This window comes from Hydra vulgaris, chromosome 12, assembly GCF_038396675.1.
Source record: "Hydra vulgaris chromosome 12, alternate assembly HydraT2T_AEP".
NCBI lineage: Eukaryota > Metazoa > Cnidaria > Hydrozoa > Anthoathecata > Hydridae > Hydra > Hydra vulgaris.
Genome location: NC_088931.1, coordinates 69,680,307 through 69,705,615, shown reverse-complemented (window position 1 = coordinate 69,705,615; position 25,309 = coordinate 69,680,307). Strand labels below are relative to the sequence as shown.

Genomic DNA, 25,309 nt, shown 5'->3' with positions numbered 1-25,309 from the left:
AAATGATGATTGCTTCTTTTAAAAAATGAACAAAATTGATAATTGTTTCTTTTAGAAAATTGATAATTGTTAATTTGAGAAAAAAAAATTGTTAAAAATATGTTAATAATATTTCATTACATTATTTAATTATATTAATCAAGAGTGTTATAAATGTTTAAAGTAAATTCCTTTGCATTTTATTATTATTTATACTTTCTTTTAGTAAGTTTATTTTTTCCAAAAGTAAGATTGCCCAATCACCCATCCCCTCTACTCTTATTATTGAAAGTTTACAATAAGATGTTCAAGTATCAGCCTTGATTCATATATCTTTTTAAATGAAAGTATTAAGTCAATTAATTTATATCATTTACTAGAAAATAATAACAACAGCAGCAATAATAATAACAATAATAGTAATAATAATATTGTATAAATGTCACAGATAAGTATAAAAGAATAATAATAAGTAATAATGACAGTTATAAAATGTAAATAAATTGAATGAAGAGGTAAATTATTCCACTATTTGATGCATTGCTTTGTAATAGAGTTATCAGTGTATTTTATTGTACAGCAATATAGGATGGATAGTTAAGTTACTAAAAGATCGATGATAATAACAAGAACTTTATTTAGTGGTGAAAAAAATGACAGACAAATAAACAGTTAATATATAAACAAGATCACACATTTTGAGTACTTTTGATAAAAAGTAAAGGATGACAGAATTAGAATGTTAATGTTGAAAGTATATTATTTTTAAAAAAGCCTTGTTTTGTAGGTTAGATAAAAAAAAAGAATGAGACTTGGTTTGTCCCCAAACCTGACATGCATATCTGTGATGTGAAAAAAAATTGCATGGTATATATTGAGTAAAATTTCATAATTGACATAATGATAAATTTTGGCTAGCATCCAATTTGATCTACGCAGTTTCACTGCTAAGCTTTTAAGATGAGAAGAAAAGAATAGAGTCAATTTTCTATTCCAAGATATATGAATGAAAGTACACAAAAGATTTTTTTGCCACTTTTTGTCTAAAGTTTAGGTTTTCAAAGTTTTTAGATAGACTTGATTTGAAAATAATGAGTTCAGTTTTGTTAGTATTAAGACTTAATATGTTTAAATATTATACTTAATATTAAGACTTAGTTTGTTTGAGCGCACCCATTGAAGTAAATTGGATAAATCATGATTAATGTTTGATAATTTTTTTAATGATTTGTTTTTTATGCGTATGTTGGTGTCATTGGCAAAATGGTAAGCTATTAAAAATTTAGAAAAATATTAAGATCATTTATAAAAATAAGGAAAAGCAGACTAATACAGAACCTTTGGGTACACCTGTGGAGTATTTTATTGGCAAAGGTTTGGCATCATTGATCGAGACACATTGCAATTTATTGAGAAGATATGATAAAAGCCATTGAAGAGCAATACCTCGAACACCACAGTGTTCCAATTTACTTCGGAGAATGGAGTGATCAACAGAATCAAAAGCTTTCTCTAAGTCAAGAAACACTCCACATGCAAAAAGTTTGTTGTCAAGAGCTTTTCTATTACCATGAGAGAACCCCTTTTATGGATAGGAATGGCTTTGGCCATCTTAAAAACATCTGTAAAAAGGCCTTTCATAAAAGAATTACTCTACATAACACAGGGAGGCTTGGAAATAACATTAGAATTAAGTTTAAGAAGGTATGTTAGGATACTATTTGGACTTTTAACATTTTGTAAAGTATTTTTTATTAAATCAGACACCTCATTTTCAGTCACTGGATTAAGAAAGGAAGAATTAAAATTAGAATTTTTAAATAGTCAAAGAAAATACTTTTAGAAGAAATCATTTTACTATTGGGTGGGCATTTTATTGTTTCATAGTAGTTGTTGAAAATGTTAGAAACAGCCATATTGTCTGAGATAGTGTTACCATTAAATTTAAGAATGCAAGATTTAATTTGTGGATTTTATACATGTAATTTTTGTATTTTTAAATTTTTTGCTAAAGAAGAAGATGTAGTATGTACATTTTAAATTTATTGAAAAGTTCTCTTTTTGTGTTGGGATCTTATAAATTTTTTGTAGAGCTTATTTTTAACTATAATTGACTTCAGAACTTCATTAGTGATCCAAGGTTTAGATTTGAGTTTAACTTATTTTTTGTTCAGTTTTTTGTACAAGGCATGACGATCAAGAACTGTGTTAAATGTTTTGAAAAAGTTCATAGATTCGTTGACATTATCATCTTCTTTAATATGAAACTCCAAGTCTATGTAAAGTATCGTGAATAAGTTCATTATCATTGAAATTCTTAAATGATCTTTTAGTTGTTATGAACTTTTTTCTTTTGGAAGGAGTACTAGGAATGCAAACAAACTGTGCTTTGTGATCTGAAATTGTTAGGTTGCCAGAAATAAGATTAGGAATTTGAAAATTTAAAAAGATGTTATCAATAATTTTTTTAGATTTACGGGTTACTTGCGTTGGTTGAATTATTGTTAGGAAAAAAGAGTAAGAATATAGTGAGTCAAGGTAATCATAGATAATAATGGATTAATTGTAGTTTGGTAAGTCCATATTGAAGTCACCCATTAGCATAACCCGTTTATTTTCAGACCTAAGTTTTTCAAGCAAAAGATTAAAATGATCAGAAATAAATTGCTTTAGGTTCATTTAAGGATGCTGATATATACTGCCAATGATGATATTTTTCTTAAAAAGATTGAAGATTTAAATAAAGATACATTATAGATATTTTGGGGCATATACTATAAGATCTCTTCCAATATTGTAGTTTAGGTCGGATTGTATGTATAGTCGAGTAAACTCCTTTTTTAGCTTCAGTGGAGCACTGTTCGATATTATAGCCATTTATACTTATGTCAATTATTTTGGGATTGTTAATGTATAATTTAGATTACAAAATTCCAAATACTATTGGAAGAATGGTAAGTAAACTTATGAGGCTGCAAAGATCATCAATATGAAAGTGCAAAGAACCAATGTTTAGATAAATGTACAATTCAGAATTTGATTTTAAAGTTTTATTAGAATCAAGAATATCATAAAATTTGCTGTTAGATATAGTGTTAAAGATTTTATTTATAGTTTTGAATTGTCATGGACTTTTCAAAAAATTTAGGGTATTAGTTGGTAGAGTCTGTTGCAAATAGCTGATTCTGTTTTTTTTTCGCGTGTAAAATATTTCCAAGCTTTTGATTCACTTTTACTTGCCATGATAGGGTTATCTAATTTGATATTTTACATTATAGCAATGAAAAATGAATTAAATACTGCATTATAAAAAATTTGTTATAAAAAATTTAACAACTTACAATTTGCTTTCTGATCCTGAAAAATATAAGTTAAAACAAAACAGTAATATATAAAAGTATGGTATAAAGCATTAATAAATAAATATATAAGCATATAATATAATAATAAAGGATATAATAATAATTATATAATAATTATAAATTATATTAATTAAAAAATTATAAAATTATATTGTATTAAAAATTTTGAATAGTCTAATGTTAAATAATATAACAGCAGATAATATATGTATAATAACTAAATAATAATAAAGGATACAGCAACTAAAAAAACATTAAAAAACAAAAATTAACTATATAAAAAAAAAATAATATAATACAAGAAAATTAATAATAGTAAAATTAGAAAGAAAAAATATAATAATAAATTATTGACAAATTAAATCATTAAAAAATAAGTATAAAATAACGAATCTTTTTATTCATTGTTTATAATTTTCTTCCTTATTTTTTCTTTTATTTTTCTTCTTCTTTTGTTTCTTTATATAGGAACAACTTTAAATAGGAAGGATGCATTGAGTAATTAAAAGAAAGGAGTGTATTTGGTTAAAACATATTTTATATGTACCTAAACTAATAAAGTAAAAAAACGCAACATATTGCATATTAAAAAACTCTTTTGTCTTTTTAATGAGTTTGCATAAATAAAGTCTTTTTTAAAAAGAATTTTCTTTCTAAAAATTTGAATTAAAATTTAAAACTAAACATTTATCAAATGTTTTTAAAAAGTGTTATTATTCATACATTTAAACTTCATTTTTGTCATGCTTTCTTAATTACTTTTTTTAATTACCTGAGTTAGGAGAAATTCGGTCACAAGCCAAAAATTATTTTTAATGAATTTGAATTATGAATGGTAATGTACTTGATGAGTCATCTACCCTTCATTTCTAGGATTAACTCTCACTTCTGATCTTTCTTGGAAACCATACATCGAATCCATTGCAAAATTAGCATATGCTGTAGTGGTGTATATATGCGGTAGTGGTAGAGTGCTCGCTTCATAAGCGAGAGGTTCCGAGTTCGATCCCCACCACGTCCCTGGCAGTACCGCGCTCAACTTGTTTCTCTGCGCAGCGGCCTTGTTCGTCAAGTTTCGTGTTTCGGACTTATAGAGTTGAGAGAGGGTTATAACCACAATTAAATAGCCTCCTCGTCTGTAGTGGCCTTTGGGCCTTGGGGAGGTGAATTAACAAAAAACAAAAAAAACAAAAAAAAAATATGCTAAGGTATTTTTATACTTTATCTCTATAAATCTCAAACCTTTCCTTGTATGGAATACTGTTGCCATATCTGAGGTGGATCTTCTAATGGTGCCCTTTCTCTTTTAGACATTGTGCAAAAACGCATTGTAACAGCTTTCATAATTGGCTGAAACGAAACAGTCAAAATTTATTATTTTGGCGCATACGTTTCTATTATATTAAATCTATCAAGAATGCATTTATATATTTTCCAAAATTTTATCAGAGCCTTACTTTGCTAATAATTGTAGGCAATAATGATTACAATAACTATTTGAATACAAAACATAATAAAGCTAATGACAATTGCATGACATTTCTCTTTATTATTCTTTTGTAAAGTTGTGGGGACCACTACAGTTTAGCAGGTATTTGTTTTTTTGTTGTTGCTAACCTCTCTCAACCATAAAATGTTGAAACAGGAACTTTTAAAAACAATGCTACATAGAGACAATTGCTACATAGAGACAATGCCATCGCATAGAGAGTTAAGTCAAGTACTACCAGGAATGTATTGTTATTTTTTTGTTTTAAATGTGATTTTTGATACTAAATTTTAGGCTGTAAAACAGCCACTTTTTTTTCTTCATATTTACCTGTTTTTTAAATACAATAAATTTAAAAGCATTTCGGAAATTTTTTGTTTAAATGCAATTTCTAAATATTTTTAGTGGAGTCACTCCATACAAATAATAGAATAGAAAATAAATGTGTCTAAAAATCCTTCTTTTTTGTTTGTTATTATTTCAATCCAATAAATTACTATTAAATTGATAGAATATACAAATAATTTAATTGTAAATTTTAATAATTTATTTTTTTAATTTTATATGCTTTTTTTTTAATTTTTAAAAGACCTCAGTTTTGCTTAGTATATAAAAAATGTTTGTTTACTTTATTTTGTTAAGCGTGTGCTATATGAATTTAAGTTTTGGATTGTCTAATCATAAGGTAAATAAACTTAATGTTAAGATGAATTTAAAGGTAACCTTTAAATTTATCTTTAAAAAATGTTATTAACAAATGGGTATAAACTTAATTTTTTTTAAATTTAAATTTAAACATACAATTTATTCAGTCTATACTTTTAGTTGGACCATCTGAATGGTGCTACCTTTAAAAATATGTAATTAAATTTTTATAAGAAGGGAGTTTTGATAAACATATAAACATTTTTTAAAAGTTTTTTTGGAAAATATATAGATTTTGTTAGAAACCAGAAAACTCAGAGACACTCATTTCTTAAAGGAGCTTCAATCACAGTTTTTGTATTAAAAGTGTTTTGCTTGATATCTTAATACTTTCAGAGGTAAAAAAAGTACTAAAAAAAATTTGAGATAACAAAATTCTTATTTTATTGAAGTTGAATGTAGTTATGTTGCTTAAAAAAATGAGAACATATAAATGAATAAATCTACTTATTGATGTTATAAATGGCTAGTATTGGTAGCTATATGTTAAAAAACTATGAATAAAGTAGTAAAGTGAAAATATATGACTACATGTATTATATTTCATATAATATATGCAGTCCTTCAAATTTATAATTACTAGAAAATGTCTGTCAAAAAGTTTCGTAGTCTTGTTGATTACACAACTTTATGCTTTTTTATATACTTTAGTTGTAAATATAAACTGAAGTTGTATTAGTTTATATTTTCATATTCATCTGACTGGGAAAAGTGATTAATAATATTCTACATTTAATGCAGATTAAATAATCTACATTAAAATGTGGGTTGTTTATTAATAATCTACATTTTAATGTAGATTATTAATATATATTTTTTATCACATAATCTTCTTGTAAAAAATATAAAATGTGGTAATAACAATAAGTATCATTTTAAGTCACAAAGAAAAATATTTTAATTATTATTGTTTGTAGAAATGTTCCTACTTAGAAACAAAAAAAAAATGTTTTGAACTTCTTTTTTTTTTAATATTTTTTTTTTTAGGAGTATCCTGGTAATTTTGAATTAGGCTACTCTCCTGTATTATCAACTCTGAATACTACAAAAGTTGGCAGTCAGATTAAAATTGTTAGAAAAACTTCTAGTAATGATTATAGCCATATGGCTGTTGAAATTTATGGAAAACGTCTAAGTAAACGTTTATTGCGTTATTCAACAATATCAATACATATTTTTATTAAAAAATTATAAAATTTGTTACTTAATTTAATTTGAATAGGTATTTTAATTTTAATTTAGTTTGAATTTTAAATGTTTTAAAGTAAATTTAGTTTTTTTAACAAATAAAAAACAAACTTATAAAGTTTTAATATTGTAATTTAAATTATACTAATATGTACCCTATTGAAAATAAATTTAATCCTATTAATTACTTATTAAGTTGGTTTAGTTAAATCTAGTAGGTTACTAACAAGTGTTAATACTTTGATTTTATTTCTGCACTTAAATGGATTAGCAGATTTTACATAACATAGTAAAAATATAAATGAATACTATCAATTTTTCAAAACTTGTTTACTTAATATAATTTTTTTATTTGTTTCATACTTTCATACATTTTTATTTGACTTATAATTAAAATTTATTAAAATCCAACTTAACTTAATTGAAAATAAACATTGAAAATGATTTTTTGAAAAAAATTTGTGAAAATTGCACATGAAATGTTCTACATAGTCAAGCTACATAAATTTACATTTGCCAATGGAAAAAGGCACATGTAAGTTTGTCCACCCAGAATATCACATTTGTCTTCAATTTTTATTTTATGATGAAATTATTGAAAACATTTCTGGGATGCTTTAACCAAATATCTGTTTTTTATAATAAAAATACATTTTCAATGCAACATTGTTTTTTTAATAAAAAAATACTTTTCACTATTTTTTTTTTTTTTTTTAGTGGGTGTTATTAAAGATAAAAAGATGAAACATTCCAAAATCAAAAATGTACCTGTTAAAAATAATATAAAAATTTTTTACATAGTTATCTTTTTTAATAAAAAGCAAAAATAATAGTATATAAAATAATTTTTTTTTTTAAATATACAAAATATACATAAGTTGTGAATGAAATTAAACTGATAAGAAAGTGCATTAACATAAAAGTCAATATTGAAATACTTCTAAAACAAATAGTTGTAAAGAGGAAGACCATTAGTGTTTTTCCATCTTAAAGCATATGCATTTTTCAGCCATTTGTCTTTAGTTCTTGAAACTGGCCTCTTCAAATGACAATTGACAATACCATAGTAGATGTAAATGTAAGATTTCCTAAAGTTTTTAAGACAGATCATGAAATGTAAGCGTGTACCTTTATCAAATTGTATATTTTTTATAAATAAAAATTTACTTTATTCAAGTAATTATTAAAATCAAGGTTATCTATAAGAGTATGAAGGTTGGCATGGTGATGAATGGCGTTCTTTTACATTGGAACAACAACATTAGTTGTTGTACTTAAACAAAGATTTTATTATTTCATTAGAAATCTATTGTTTTTCTTTTGAATTTATTCTATTTTTTTTACTTTAAAGGTATTGTGCCTATTTAAGTGTGTTTGGCTTATTGCAAATAAAGTTTTAAATCTAAGAATATATTATCTATGAGTTTTTTTATAATTGTTGATAACAAATATGAGAGGTTTTTCAAAATTGTTAATGACACACTAAGTTTTTTAGATTAAATAGTAATAGTCGAGATTTTAATATTTTTTTGTTAATTGTTTGGTTTTTTATAACTGTTAATGACACAAGCAGGATGAAATAATGATTAAAATAGTAAAAAAAATAAATATTTTATTTACATATTTCTCAAGTTTATTTTTCTAGAAAATACAAAAAAAAAATTAAAAAAAATCACTATAATAAAATAGAATTTTTACTTAGTTAATATAGAAAACATAATTAATTGAACTATGTAGAGCATTTTACAATGAATAACATAAAAATTAATTTCACATAGTGTGATTGTTTTTAGTTTGTGGTGATGTTATTCCAATATTTGCTGAAATGTCTTCAACAGTCAATTTTACAATAATGGATGCATACATTGATAGCCCATATACATGGTGTGCTTTATCTAATGATAGTAAACCATATACAATGATTGAGTTAAATCAAGTTTCTGCAATATCAGGTATTAATGTACAAGGTGATTCTAACAGTGATTCATGGGTAACAACATATCAAATTTCATATGGTGTAGACAAGTATAAAATGAATGATGATGAGGTTTGTAAAATTTTAATTTTTAATATAATGTAATTTATACAATTTTATTTGTTAAAGTTTCAATATATCTTTTTGTAGAATGTAAATGGATTTAAGTTTGTTAAATAAATAATTGCATTTTTTAAGCCTTTTTTTTTTTCTTTATTAGTCTATGTTTAAAAAGCTAAAAAAATAAAAATGCTAAAGAAAATGCAACATACTGAAAACATCAACTACTTTTTTTTTTAAAGTTTAACACTTAGTAACTAAGTTTCAATTAATATTTTATGAAGTAAAATATGAAGTAAAAGATTTAACAAATTTTTTTTATTCAAATGATTTTTTTTCTTAATCTTAGTCTTATTAGTTTGCTTTTTTTTAACTGGTAAGTAATTAATTAAGTTAATTAGAATTATAGTTGAACACTTTTTCCTCGCTCTTTATTATGCTGACCCCGGACCTGCTTTAGGCTTAGGCCTAATAAATTCAGGTGGTATGGTTGAATTTTTAAGAACTATTTGAGTGATTGGGCCTTGATTGGAAATTTTTTTTTGATACAAGTAGAACTTTTATTATTTTTTTTCTACCTGACTAGTTGGTATCTGAATAGATTCTTAGAAACCTTTTATTTGCTGGTTAAATTGAATAAGTTTGACAGATTTCTTTATTTGAATCGGTCTGTGAAAAAGATGGATTTGGATGATCAGTTATATAATTAGGACAAGGTTTAATTACCGTAAAAATATCAGGATTTAATTGGTTAATACAAGTTGCAGAAAATCACTCAAAAATTTTTTTAGCGATACAGTCTGTGGAAACGCAATACTTACTAGTTTCAGAATATTATATATTGTAATGGTTTTTCCAGGATTTACAACCATTGAGTTATAGCAAACATTTTTATAGTTTTTGAGTGGACTGTTAGCTGCCTTATCCAAGGCTCCAATCTGTGTGTGGAATGTGGTTGAAACGTAAGCATTATGGTTCCATTATTTTTTGCAAAATTTAAGTGTACAATATTAGGATGTGTTTCGTGATTGTCAAATAACAATAGCACTTTCTGTTTGTGAAAAATCTGCACTTTCTGTTTGTGTTCTTATTAGGAAATGATATCTTGTATTATTTCCTAATCAGAGATGCAATCTTAGCATCTGCTAAGGTTGCATCTCTTTTTTTTTTGTAGAATGTAAATGGATTTTAACATTATACCATAGCATAATACCATAGAAGGTGTTAACTCCGTAAAATTATTCTCAAAACACCTGGCTTAACAGCAACAGCTATTACAAGGCATTTAAAAACAAAACAAAAATTGAAATTTTTAAATGCAAAAACTCTGCACCTGAGGCTGCAGAAAACATTCTTGCTGCTAAAATACCATGAATTGAAAGTTTTTTCAAAGATGACCATAAAACTCTACCTGAAATTTGTTGAAAGTTGACTATCAGCTATTGATGGAATCAGCTTTCACACCATTGCTAAAAGTGAAATTTTGCTATTAGAATTTCGTGCCCAGCGATACTAAATTCCTCAAAGTCCTCAAATTGTTCGCGATCATACTTTACATTAGTCAAGAAAAAAGTTATAAGTTCTTTGAAAATGAAACTTGAAGATAAACGTAAATTTAGTCTTACATTTGATGAGTAAAAAACAGAAGATATATGAATATCGCTTGGAATAATAAGAACCCAAGGTACAATGCCACCAACAAAAACTATTAAATTGATCAGTGATAAGCTTAATTCATTTTATTTAAATTTGAACAAAGACATTGTAGCTTCTGTTACTGATGGAGCTTCATGAAAAAAATTGGTCCCAACACTAAGCTTGAATATCAAATGTGTAACAACCACACTATTCATCTATGTGTGATTGATGTGCTCTTTACAAAAAACATAGTTGATGAACATGGTTCTGATAATAACCCTGTTAATGGTGATAAGAAAGCTGTAGATTATATTCAAGGTTACAGTGATGATGATGGGACTGAAGTTGGTGATAATATTCAAACTATCAGTGAGCAATGATGATGAACTTCAACCAAATATAATTGAAAAGTTTGGAAAAGAAAAAGCTTTGATTTGTGAAATAAGGACATGATGAAGCAGCACTATTGATATACTTTAACGTTTTTTTGAGGTGCAAACAGAAGTAAAAATAGCTCTGATTGGTATGAATATTGATTTTCCTTTAACTAAAAATGAGCTTGATGTCATAAATGAACTTTGTTTTGCTTTAAAACCACTAAAATTGGCCATTAATACTCTTTCAAAATGAAAGCTTTTGTATTCTGATATTGTGATTGAATTTACAAGGAAAAAAAAACTTCATGAAGCTAATACACCTATAAGTCAACTTGTTAAACAGAAATTTGAATATAGAATAATTGAAAGAAGAAACATTCATTTAATTCATCTAATGAAGTACTTTTCAAATCCGAATGTCTTGAATAAAGATGACCAATTTGGCAACATTATTAAAAAAAGACGATTATTTCAGCCATCTGACAATAGCTCTGATGATGACAAGGAAGTAAATAGTATTACTGATAGTATAACTGATAATGTAAAAAGTATCAAAAACGAATATGACTTAACAACTCAAACTTTTTGTTAAACAAACAGACACTGAAATCATTCTTGACCATCAGGAAATTGGAACAAACCTCGTTCAAAAGGAAATGGCTGTTTTTGAAGCTAGCAAAGCTAGGCCCAAATATTTAGATTAACTTTTCAAAGCTCTTCAAACAATTCCTCCAACATCCGTAGAAGCTGAGAGAGCTTTTTCTATTCTTGGACATTTTGCTACTAAAATAAGAAGTTCTTTAAATGACAAAACTTTAGATGCACAAACTTTTTTAAAGCAAACTATGAAGAGTACTCATTGATGTTATTTAGTTTTGTCCTAATTAATGATGACAAAAAAATTAATACTTTAGCGCATAATTTGTATTACTTTTGTCTGATTTTACATAACTAAAATAAAGTTCAGAATTGTTCAAACTTTTTTCCATAACAGTTCAAACATGTTCAGGTTTGAACTTTTAAAAAAAGTTTTAACTGGAAGCCCAAGCTACAATGCTATTTTATGCTTTTGAATGATAACACAAACAAAAAATTACTCATTTTAGTTGCTATGCAGTTCTGGGCTCTTAGAAACCAGTTTTGCTTAGATCAAAATTAACTCTAATGGTTTATATTAACAGTTAATTAAATTTTAGTTATATCCATGTAGTTCAAATGTCCTTAGCAACCAAATAAAAATCAACAAGCTTTCAAACAATTAGAACTAAAAAATATTTTATAAAGTATGTCGGAAAATAAACAAACTTGTATATTTACAAGAAACATGTTTTTACATATCATGCAATATTTTATTATATAAATAATAAATTCTAATAAAGTAAACCCCTTCTTGGATACCAACAAAAATTAAAACCATACAAATGCAATTTACACTTAGTCAAAAATTGGAACCTCTTTGAGTAAATCAAAAACACCATTTGAAAGAACGTTTTTTCACGACTATGGAACTTTCTCAAACTATTTATCAGAGGGTCAGAAGTACACATTAGTTGCCTTAATAAAGCTTTATTTAGAGTGTTTTGAGCATGTTCTAAATCAAAAGGTTGCTTTAAGCATAAACTTCAAACTAGTTTTGCATTCTTTCTTTTGCCATCTTTAACAAGATTACAACTACTAGCATATAACAGTTCATTTGATAAACTAGTTAATAAGTCAGGCTTAACGATGTTGGCAAGACCGATGGCCTTAACTTCTCCACCTTTATTTAATGCACGATGAAACCTATCAGTTATTACTGTTAGCGAATCAATATCAATAGGGATAACAGATGTTATCCCTTTTTATATTGATTTGTAGGGATAACAGATGTCGCTTTTCAGCAGGCTGAAACAAGATTCTGTTAAGCACTTGTTAAATAGTTTTGAAAGTATAGATGACAGCTCTGGAGAATACTTCTGCAAGACTATAATAGGTATGTTGTCTGGAGCTGCAAAAGAGGCTAAACATGAAATCACTTTAGATACAGAAGCTGGAGTGATACAAATGTCAGGCAATAGATCAACCTGTTTTTTTGGCTGTATCAGGTAGGATGTGATTAGTAGAATCATGAGATGAGATTGATGAAAAGTTCTAAGCAAACAATTCAGCTTTGTCTTTAGGTGAGGTGACAAAGTCTAAACCATACAAGAGAGGTGAAATAACAGAATTGCCCTTATTATTGATACTATTAAAGGTTCTCCAGAAGTCACGAGAGCCTAATTTTTTTGACGAAATACGAGATTTCATGACCTGAGAGTAGTGGGCTTTGGTTTTAGATAAAACCTTTTTACAATGGTTTCTAGCAGTAATAAACAGGCGTCTGTTTTCTGGAGAATTGTTTTGCTGATAGATATGAAAGTAACGATTTTGATTGAAAATTGCAGCAGCACAATGTGAAGAAAACCCTGGAAAAGTGTGAGGCTTGACCTGGAAATTGCAGCAACAAAATGTGCACAATCAAAGTTGACTGCTTGAGTTAGGGATTGAGAAAGGCAAAAGTTGTGGGCTTTAATGCCTGTAGAGCCAAGTTATTATACAGTTATTCTCCTGCATAGCTTTTTTAACTAAACCGTGATCTTAAACTCACGCTCTTCTTCTTCACTTTTATAACTGTTGTAAATTATGACATATTATTAGGATTTCACTTATATTTGACTATGTTTATATTTGTATACGTATATGTTTTGATACATATATGGCTTATTTTTTTGGTTTATTAGGTTTATAAATTTTTAGCAGCGCAAAATGAAATGTTAAATTAGATCTCTAAAGAAGCTAAGATCATTACTTTCTACCATTTTATGTAACCTATTGAAAATGAGTAAAAAATAAGTGGAAGGTATGATTCAGACATATCATGACCCGTTGTATAGGTCCAGACTTTCTAGAATTACTATTATCACTGTTATACTTTGTAATGTTCTGAAATTCTTTGGATTTTTCATTTCAAAAATTTATAGTTCGCAAGCACAAGTTGCATTTTTGTTGACTTTAGTTATTAATTGTACTTTTTATTTATCATTTATACTTTTTATTTATTTGAACATTAATTTATTGCATAATTTAACCAAATTAATAAGAAACTTATAAATCGCATGATTTCTATAAGTACTAATATTGTCCATTAAAAATCTCTAATGAGGTTAAGATCATTATTTTCTACAATTTTCTGTAACTTATTGAAAACAAAAAAAAGATATGTGGGAGTTGTGAATCAGATCTATTATGACCCGTTTTACGGGACCGGTCTTTCTAGTATTTGTTGACTCCTCAAATTTTTTCACAGGTCTATCACTAATGATTTATTATCTTGTTTTTTTGATGATTTAACAAAGTCTTCTTGAAGCCATACTGAATTATGTTTCATAAAGTTTTCATCAATTCTTTTACTTAAAGACCAACATTTACAATACTTTAACATAAAAGTTAAAACTTCGCATCAAATTCAAAACAGTATTTAAAACTAAATTTACAAACATCAAGTTTGTCTTTTTCATTAGACATAGATGTTATTTTTATTAGATGTTGCGCATAAATGGTGTCCCTGTTTGTACTTTTGGTTTGTATTGCTGAAGCTACATTTTAGGCTCATCATCAGAATTCCTTTATCATTGTACCTTTTACAACTACCATTATATCCTTCCTTTCCAATCGTAGTATAAAAGTTATCCTTGATAGACAGCACTTTTCTTTACTTCCTGTAACTTCAGAGGTTCCTTAGGTTCTATCCTCAGCACCATACTTTTTTTTAATTTACATTAATGATCTCCCAAAAATTTTCACATCTAAGGTGATGTTGTTTGCTGATGATACTACCATTTATTCTTGGATTGCATGCAGGGGTAATTTCAGCTTAAAAAGGATTTCACTTCTCCTACAGCATGGGGCTTTCATTGGCTGGTGATCTTTAACTCAGATAAAACTCAATTTTTTTTCTGCTAATGGTTATTGCAATATTCTAGATCTTTCTACATTAATAAAAGGTACTCAATGAGTCATCTAGTCTTCGTCTTCTAGGATTAACTCTTACTTGCGATCTTCTTTATAAACCATATACCAAATCCTTTGCAAAATTAGCATCTGCTAAGATTGCATAAATATATATATATATATATATATATATATATATATATATATATATACATTACATACATACATACATACATACATACATACATACATACATACATACATACATACATACATACATACATACATACATACATACATACATACATACATACATACATACATACATACATACATACATACATACATACATACATACATACATATATCTATATATATATATATATATATATATATATATATATATATATATATATATATATATATATATATATATATACATATATACATACATACATATATATATACATACATACACACACATATATATATATGTGTATATATATATATATATATATATATATATATATATATATATATATATATATATATATATATATGTTGTGAGCAGTGAATTGAATTCTTGTCAGACCACTTTTTTTATGCTTTTTCTATTCAAACATAATATTTAATATTATATTACCTTTTTGTTATATAAAAATAATTTTAAAATAACTTTTTAAGCCTGGTAATTTAGACTGTCTAAATTACCGGGCTTAATTAAAATTATCATAGATCAATATTAACAACAGTTATTTGCTTTTCAAAAAAAGTTGTAATTAACAGCTGACTCCTCTTAGCATCTTGTTATTAAAAACTAATATTTTAAGATAAAGTATCCGCTAAACTAATATTTAGTAAACTTATTTAAAACATTTTTAGTGTGATAAAGTTTTTGTTTACAGCCAATATTGTTAAAGGTTTTTTTTAAGTAAATCTCATTTCCTTTTTTTTTTCTTATGAATTGATCTCTTTAAATATAAATTGATCTCTTTAAATATGAATCGATCTCTTTAGATATGCTAAAGTTGGTAATTTTCAAAATTTTATAGTAACTTGAATACAATAAGAAATTAATTGAATAAGAGTGTATTTTGTTATTTTCCGTAATCCAGACACACCCAGCCTTTTTATGCAAGGTTTCCTTTCCAAATTGTAAAATTGTGTCATTTAGACTTTCATATTTTCTAAACAAAATATGCTTTTGCAATAATTTTTTTTTTCTGGAAGTGAAGATTTATTTGACATTTATTTGAATTACAACTAAGTTAGAGACAGGTAAAGTGTTACCTTTTTGAACCATGTGTTCGGTTTACTCAACTGTGAGGTGGTTATTCTAATTACAAAAGAGCGCTGAGGGTTCAATAAGTGAAGACTAAAGGTTCATTATTCATCTAGCAAGTGCAATCTAAAAAACTAATTTTTATTTGCTTCTTTTTTTATCAATGCTAATCTCTGTAAAAATCAATGTTTCAAAAGGTCATCTTGGGACATGTCTGTGGTAGAAACTGGGTAAAGCCACTCAACACTTTTTTAAATATCTATGTTATTACTAATAAATTTCACCAATTTCACAGTTTTTTTTATTGCAAAACATTTATAAAGATCTATGAGGTCTCAAAAAATAACAAAGATAGTTAAGTGTTGGTTATAGATTTTTATAAAAACTTTGAAACAATATTGTTTAGTAATTAATAGTTAACAAGATCTGTTTTATAAACAAAAGAATAGAAAAAAATTAAAATAACATTAACACATTCAATTCCTTATTTTTTAATATTACAATCAAAAGCCTTTATAATATTATTTATTGAATGTAGTAAACTTTATCTTTTTGTTTTTAATAGCCATTTTATTGTTTACATTTTTTAGGCTGAGGTTCTTTTACTCAGTTTCAGAGAAGCACTTGGTAACAACTAATAAATTGCTGCTTTTTTTTTTTGGCAAACCAAAAAACAGGTTGGCAGATATAAGTGGGTGAAGGAGATAGACAAAAGCTCAGTTAACGGGTGATGCGGAAGTTATCAGACAAATCCTAATTTCATTATTTGAGCATAATAATTAGTTTTTGTGGTTTTATGCGTAGGCATAAAAGTTCTATAAAATATAAACTTTATTATTTGAAACACAATTATTTAAAATGAGGTTAAATGCAGCTGAACGAGAATCTTTTCGAAAGCGACTAAAAATGTTTTTTGTAAATAAACCTACTATTAAAAAAAAAAAAAATTGTAAATCATTTTGAAAAGGAAGAATTTGCTCGAAGTACAATATATGATAACCTAAAATGACTTGAAACTGTTCAATTGTTTTCTGATAGAAAGCACCCTAGTTGTCTGACATCCTGGACTAGAGAAAAGAAAGCCGAATTAATGAGACTTATCAACAATCGAAAAGGGGTCAGTCAGAGAAAAATAGCTATTAAATTTGGTGTAAAACAATCGACAATTGGTTGTCAGTTAAAAAAAATGAATATTAAATATAGAAAACGTGAAAAGACTCCAAAATACACTATAGAACAACAAATAAAGGCAAAGAAAAGAAGCAGGAAACTAGTTAACCAACTCTATAACACAAAATCGCTTCTAGTCATCGATGACAAAAAATACTTTTGTTTTGCAGGGGACAACATGCCTGGAAATTCTGGATACTACATAAACAACAAAAAGACATGCCCAGAAAGTGTTCGTTTTATAGGAAAAGAAATTTCCAAAAAAATTATTAATGTGGATAGCCATATCTGACAGTGGTATGTCTGAGCCATTGTTTCGCACTTCCAAGGCTGTAGCAATCAATTCATCAATCTATATTAATGAATCTTCCATTTATTCACAAGTATCATGGAGACTTTAACTATTTATTTTGGCCAGATTTAGCAAGTTCTCATTATTCTAAAGATTCTCTAAATTGGATGGACCAATATGTCTATTACATTGATAAAGAATCCAATCCCCCAAATGTGCCTCAAGCATGACCAATTGAAAATTTTTGGGGACATTTGGCACAGAAGGTTTACGAGGGAGATTGGCAAGCTTCAACAGAGCAAGTTTTGATTGATGGCATTAAACTAAAACTACAAGAAATTGATTTAAACATTTTGCAGTCGCATATGAAAGGTGTCAGAGCAAAATTGAGATCAATTGCAGATGGTGGTGTTTTTTCATATGAAAAATAATATATTTTTATTAAAAGATAAATGTTTTATTTAAAAAAAGTATAATAGTATTTGTTTTTTTAATTATAAATAAGTTATTTACGTTTTTATTTTGTCCGATAACTGCCGCATCACTCGTTAATACTTAACAATTATGAGAGAAATTTTCAGAACTTCACTGAGCAATTGTTGACTTGATCTCTTGAGGTCAGGTTAGGTCCAGAGTTGACTGCAAGTTTGTTAAGTAACATAAAATAAAAAAAAAAGCAGTATTATAAGAAGCTTTGCATAATAGGTTTGTCTATAAATGTTTCTGTCTATCAGATAACTCATAATTTTGCTATTCATATAAGTTATTGGCAGCTTTACAACTTCTTTTCATTGTCAACTTTTTGCCGGAGTGTACCCAAATCTTTGAAAAAAGGATTTGAAAGTTCTAAAATTCACAAAACACTGGTCTGCATGTACTAAAGTTTGCATTGCTTTTTATTATATATAATCTATTATATTACAATATTATGTAAAATATTATATATAATTTATTTATTTTATTTTTATATATATAATCCAGTTATTAGGCTTATTTTATAATCTTTCTATCATAAATAGATTTTTCAGTTTTATCAAATAGAAGCTCTAAGAACACTGAATCAAGACTCTGCTTAGACACCTGAATTTTTCAAAAAATGGAGCTGTAAGAAACTGCAATTATGTTAGTTATCTGGAGCATGATCAGATCATGGAGAGATTTGACAAAGTGAGTAAGAAATAGCGAGCAATTCAGATTGACATTGCCAATCTGAATTATTGAAAATTTCCATTTCTTGCCATAAGTTTTTTAGCATTTTTGATTGACATTGTCAATTTGAATTGCTGAAAAATATCTGCTAGATCTTTATGCTTTATTTTCTATTATCTTGGAAATTATTCTGTCTAATTATAAATGCTATGAGTCAGATGTAAAGAGTCAGCAAATGCTGCTGATCAAAGAGTTTGTACACCTTGAAAGTAGCATTTATACAAAATTGAGAGTGCAAAAGATACATTATTTTCTGGAAAATTAAAAAATGGTTACAGAAACCAACATCATATTAAACAATCTAACCAATGAGCTTGAGTGCAGAAAAGTAACCTATTTGAAGTTGAACTCACTACTTGGAATTCTTACTAAATTACACGAGTTGGGTGCAAAAACATGTATATTATATGCTGAGGAAGTTATTAAATTTTATATGAATAATGTTGACTCATTCTTTGCAAATGAGTGGTTCCCTTTCTGCATGTACTGAAGAAAGATTGTTTTTGACATTTGCAGTTCTCTAAATAAGAGTGCTTTTTTTTTTTTAATATGAGAAAAATTCTGTAATTGATAAATTTACTCAATCCCAAGAAACGATCTATAGATAAGCTTTTATAATCTCCTTTTTAAATTTGTATGGATTACAAATTTAAAAAAAATTTGTGTTGGATTTTGTAATATTTTATTGCATGAAGATAAAAGTTTTTGTCAATGAAAAAAATGTTTAATGTTAAGACTTCTCTTTCTTGTTTTCAATAGAGTATTTTAATTAAAGTAGACCTGCTACAAATAATGATTTTTTTTACTACTAAAAGTGATGAATTTATTAAAGCAAAAAATTAAAAAATTGGCATGAGACCAAAGACACTTTCTAGTCCAGGGACCACGAAGGAAATTTATTAACTCTGGAACCATTTTGCTTAAGAAAATCACAGATAATAACATTGAGTTTCTTTTAAATGATTTTATTATTGCTATATAAATATATAAACTAAATTATATCTATATATAATATAGATATAAACATAAAAACGTAAGAAATAGGTTAAACTTTAGTGGCTTATATTTATTAATATAATGTGTGTTATTATAAATTATTTCAATTAAATTAAGTTTATTATTTCAATTGAATTGAATAACAATATATATGAAATAGAAAAGACTTCCTTATATGTAATTTTACAATATTAAATGCATTTGAATGAAAGTTTTATTACAGAATCTTCGAAAAGTATTTAAATGTCAGGAACTATACTCATTTAAATGCACAACATTTTAATACAAAATATTTTGTTGAAAAGATTATTTAAGATTATTTAAGAAATTTTTTATGACTATTCATAAGTGATTAATAAAGATTGGGCAACACTTCCACAATTTGTTACTTAAACTTCCAATGTTTTGTGGGAGATCTAAAAATGATCCTAAATTTGTAATTTTTAGTATTTAGCTTTTTTAGATCAAAAGTCATTACTGGTAAAACCTTTAAAAATAAGAAAAATAGTTTTAAATGGACCACCCTAAGTGCTGCCATAGAAATAAAGATTGGTTGCTTAGGTTGCTAAGGTAAAGATTGGAACAGTATAGATTGTTTTGTATCATGATTTTTGACACAACTCAAACACTGGAGCCATAGCTTAAGGCTGTGTTTTGATGCATAATCTATATATAAACTTCATTAGCTTGCTTATATCATGTAAGAGAGGTTATACTAACTCTTGCATATAACAATTTAAAAATTGAGTTTTTCATAAGTCTCAACTTATTTAAAAGCAAATGTAAAAACGGTTTAATATTTGTAGTAACGCAATTTATGTATATTTAGTAAAATAATTTTTTAATTTTTTTTAAACTTGTTTTTTAGCTATAAAAATATTTTAATTGTTTGAATTGATTTTAGAAATATTTTAAAAGTTTAAAGATCTCATTTTTTTGATTTCACTCAAGTTACACAGTCTTTAATATTCAAGATTTTATTATTTATTAACAATTAGTCACAATTTTGTAATGTAATGTAGGTGCTGTGCAATATGTGGTGTTTACTAGACCAGATACTTTGCACAATGCATGGTTTGCATATCAAAGTTTTTATACTTTATAAAATTTTTACTTTTGATCAAGAATATATCAGTTACTAAAGGAACAGTTTTTGTTGGACAACAACTTCACAAGCTACATAAGGTTGTTTAGCTTGTTGTGTTTTTGTTACTTTCCATTGTTGCTAAGTGCATATATATTTTCAATAGCTCTTTCTAATTCCTTGAATATTATTTATTTTTTTATTCTGGTTCCCTCTTACAAGGCTGCAAGCAGCCACTACAGTACTCTCTAATTCGAATTTTATGGGAAAAATGAAAGCTCAAATAAGAGAGATTTTTGAATTACAGAAAGTTGACTTTTTTTTAAATATTCTTGTCAAAGTAACAAATAGAAATCAAACAAACAAACAAATAGTAATTCTTAGGCCTAAATGAAATACATATTATGTGTTTTAAACTTTTACATTTTAAAAAAAAAGTTGGTAATTGTAGATTGTCTTTTATGAGCTTGTAAACCCATGTTAATGACACGATTTATATCTTTAAGAGCCTTTGTCAAAATATCTCTAAAGTTAGAATAAAGACTGTAATTTTCAAGTAGAGTGGTAGCATGAGTCGCTTTGTTCAAACTTGGTTTTTTAGCATTGTTAGAAACATCAATGCGCTCATCAATAGATTCCTTCAGTTTCAATAGCATCATGTCCAGAAATTTTTGCAATGATATCCTCATCTGATTATTTGTTGGCAATGCAAACATCAAAATCTATGTCTACTAACTTGTCATCCGTGAGGTTAAAATATGCATCAAATTTTGCTTTTAACAATTCAAAATAATCTTTTAAGTTTCCATTACAGCCTCCTCTACATCTAACCCACAGAAAGAATTGTTATTAACATTTGAATGCTTTTCTACTGCTTCTAATATTATTCCTGATTTCTTGAAACAATTTATAAAGGTTTGGTCTGGAATGGAATTCCATGCCTTTGTTAGCATAAACATAGCAGTTAAAATAGAAATCTTATATGTTTTGTTCTCTTTCCAAGGCAGCAATTTGCATTTAATCGAGTTATGGAGGTTTTAGAATTAAGGAGATTTGAATTGGAGAGATTGTACTATATTAAGTTAGGAGTTACTAGGAAAAATAAGAATAGAGTTATAGAGCAACAAAACAGTTGACAGAAGTCTTAAAAAGTTGCAGGTTGTATGAGTCAGGAAAGCATAAAGATGAAGACTAGATGAATAAAAGTTTTTAAAGCATTCAGGGACAGGTACAGTAAAAGAATGAGACTTTGCTGAATGACAAGTCAAGCAAGAATGAGTTTTGGCTGAATTAACTAGAGATGATACCTCCTTTGAGCAGCAACCATGATAGCATTTGTAGAAAAAAAGAAAGAGATGCAACTTTATGACAATGGCAGAGAGCTTTGATAAGTCCATTATTGGACTTCTAGTATTCACGTCTACGTTACACCAGTCAAAATGACTTTCAACCAATTTTATACCAATAACTCATACCATCAAGACATTCTATTACAGTAGACACACACAAGTACACTGCATTGACAGTCTACATTACATACACATCTATAAGACTCAAAACAGTTCACAAATCTCACTGACACTCCTTATACTGCAACAAAACACTGCACTCATCGACACTCATGTCAACAAAGTTACTTACAATTGTACGCAAGTTGTACTGAGCCCTACTAAGTGTCCTTTGGTCCCAGTGTCAATTCAGAAGTCTGTGGCAATCGTCCTGACGGGATACTCTGAGAATAGTCCTTTTGGGATAACACAATGGGATACCTTAACAAGATACCCTGGTGTAGACCCAGAGTGAAACTTCTTTTGGGGTACCGGCCTCGGACGAAAGTTGTAGGACTTTTTGTTGTTCATACTGTACCAGATGGCATGAGTCCATACTGTACTCGAGACACCCATGATACACTTATATCTATAATGTATGTTTTTCATCTTAAAAATACAGACCACATGATAACTACTTATAAAACAAATAATTCTGCTCCATCACTGATACTGTCTATACATCACACTTATGCTTGACACTAGCGACAATTTAGTAGAACAACAGTAAATGACTCTTACATATCTCGACTATTGTTTATTGTTATTGTTTATTTTTACAACATCCTACTTTTCAGTTTTTTAGTATTTTCCTACTTTGAGGCTCTTTGTTTTCCACTGGACATCTGTCCTTTTGTACTTTTATCTTACTCTGTTAAACTCTTTCTAACTTATTATTCATTTGTAAGGCGTTCACTGCTCGGTGCAGCTTCACTAAAATGCATTGCATTTACAACAAAAATATCTGCAGTTATTGAAGGGTAAAAATCATTAACATCAATTTGAATAAATGCACAGTCATTTTTATTTTCGATTATGGAGAACCAATTTATAACATCAGTGGTATTTTTCCATTGTTGTAAATTTAATTTATTTCTAAGAATATTATTAATTTTGTCCAATTTAATTTTGCTTACATGTCTAATCTCACTTTTTGAGGAACCAATAACCTACAAGGAATTTTGTTTTGAAAATTTTGTTTATGGTCTTTTAGTGTTACAAAGGCTTGGGCAGGGGCAATTTATTCGACTTTTTGTAATTTAATTTTTGGTATAAATTGAAGTTTTATTAATTTATCTTTCATTTCTGAAAAGCCTTTATTGATGAAACACAGTGTTAAATGAGATAAATTTTTGTATAGTGATTTTCTACTAATTTATATATATATATGTATATATATATATGTATGTATATATATATACATATATATATATATACATATATATATGTATGTATATATAATATATATATGTATATATATATATATATATGTATATATATATATATATATGTATATATATATATATATACATATATGTATATATATATATGTATATATATATATATATATGTATATATATATAACATATATATATATAAATATAATTTATGTAACGTCATATTTATTATATTATATAAGTTAGATGATAGTTTAATTAGTTAATTACTTTTTTGGTTATTTGAATTTTTTTAGAATTTATATAATGGAGCTAAGGGTCGAATATTTCCTTATACTATAAACTGGTTTCCAAGGTTGTACTTTGCAAAGTATTTAAAAGTAATGCCTGCATCTTGGAACAACAATTGTTGTATGCGTATTCATGTTAGAGGATGCACAAAATGTAAGTTGTATTTTTTTGAATATACATGTGTAAAATTTTGAGGTAACTTTTTAGTTGACAACTTTAAGTCAAATCTTGACTTAAAATTGTGTCTTAAAAATTTTTTAACAAAATAAAAAGTTATAAAGATAAGAAAGATTAAACATTTAAGATAAAAAATTATAAATTGCTCCTAAAAATTAAAGATACCAGAAAAAACAAGCTGAACCTATCAAGTCATGAACCAAAAACCTTAAGAACATCAAATGTTATGGTTTTTTATTATTTTTATTTATTTTTTTGCTTCTACTCTAGTCATGATTTAAATTTTTTCCACTCAAACACGGACATTAGTTGGACCTATAATAATTATCAGGATCTATATGTGTCAAATTGTATCAAAATATATTAATTATTGTCAAAATGTATTATACAAGCATAAAAAAATGCCCAAATTTGATATACAGTGCCAAATGAAGAAAGATCAATCAATTAATGTGAAGACTTGAAATCTTGGAAGTTCTCATTTGATTAATTCTACTGACTTTATATTTTGAACTGTTGAGTTTGTATGTTTGTTCAGTTGAGCATGTATGTAAGATCAAAATTCAAACTATTGTATATGTATGCTAGACTTGAAATATGGAATATGCAATTAGTTCTTGGCCATAAAAAACAGGAAATATGTTAACTATCAGTATTTTCATGTAATGCAAGAATCTGCGTCTTTTTACATCAATAATTTTTAGTAAATGATAGAAAAATAATTCATTTAATAATCTTGGCTTTTGGTTAACAATTAATGTTTAATACTTTAAAGTTTCTTATTGTAAACTTATAATACTAAACAAGGGGAGTAAGAACACATATTATTTATTCTGCTCTTTTGCATACTTTAAGCTTATTAGAACCGTATCTCTTTTTTTTATTTTGAAAGAAAAAAGTTTGAATTGAACAGCTTTCTACTTTAAAAAAAGAAAAATTGTCTCTACTGTGTTAGATGTGCACATTTACCTAATTGGTTACATAAGTACATTAATAACAATATTATCTCTAACATATGACACAATTTTGACCCACACAAATTTGATATCTTCACAGTTAATCAGCTGGTAAAAAGAGTTATTTTAATCAAAAGTAATCAAGATTTTAAATTACAAAGAACTTTTGCCAAAATGATAAAATGTAAAATAAAAGTATATATTAACTTAAATATATTAAACATATATTTATTTACAATTAGCAAAACATGAGTTGTTATGAAAAACATACAAAATATTACTTTTCAACACAATTAGTTTATAAACAAAACATAACAAAAATTGTTATTTACAAAATATAACAAAAAAAAGTTTTTTTAAACATAACACTTAACAATAAGTTTAT

General features: G+C 26.7%; 1 protein-coding gene across 3 annotated transcripts in view; it reads left to right on the top strand.

Moving 5' to 3' along the window:
- Window positions 1-25,309, top strand: part of LOC136088967 (receptor-type tyrosine-protein phosphatase epsilon-like) — a 158,580-nt gene that overhangs the window by 75,925 nt on the left and 57,346 nt on the right. For all 3 annotated transcript variants that reach the window (XR_010642672.1, XM_065814258.1, XM_065814259.1), the window contains 3 exons: window positions 6,523-6,670; window positions 8,517-8,770; window positions 23,797-23,944. Coding sequence is in view for 2 of the 3 variants with exons in the window: in XM_065814258.1 (XP_065670330.1) it covers window positions 6,523-6,670; window positions 8,517-8,770; window positions 23,797-23,944 (550 nt within the window). In the remaining variant the exon portion in view is untranslated. The remainder of the gene's footprint in view (window positions 1-6,522; window positions 6,671-8,516; window positions 8,771-23,796; window positions 23,945-25,309) is intronic.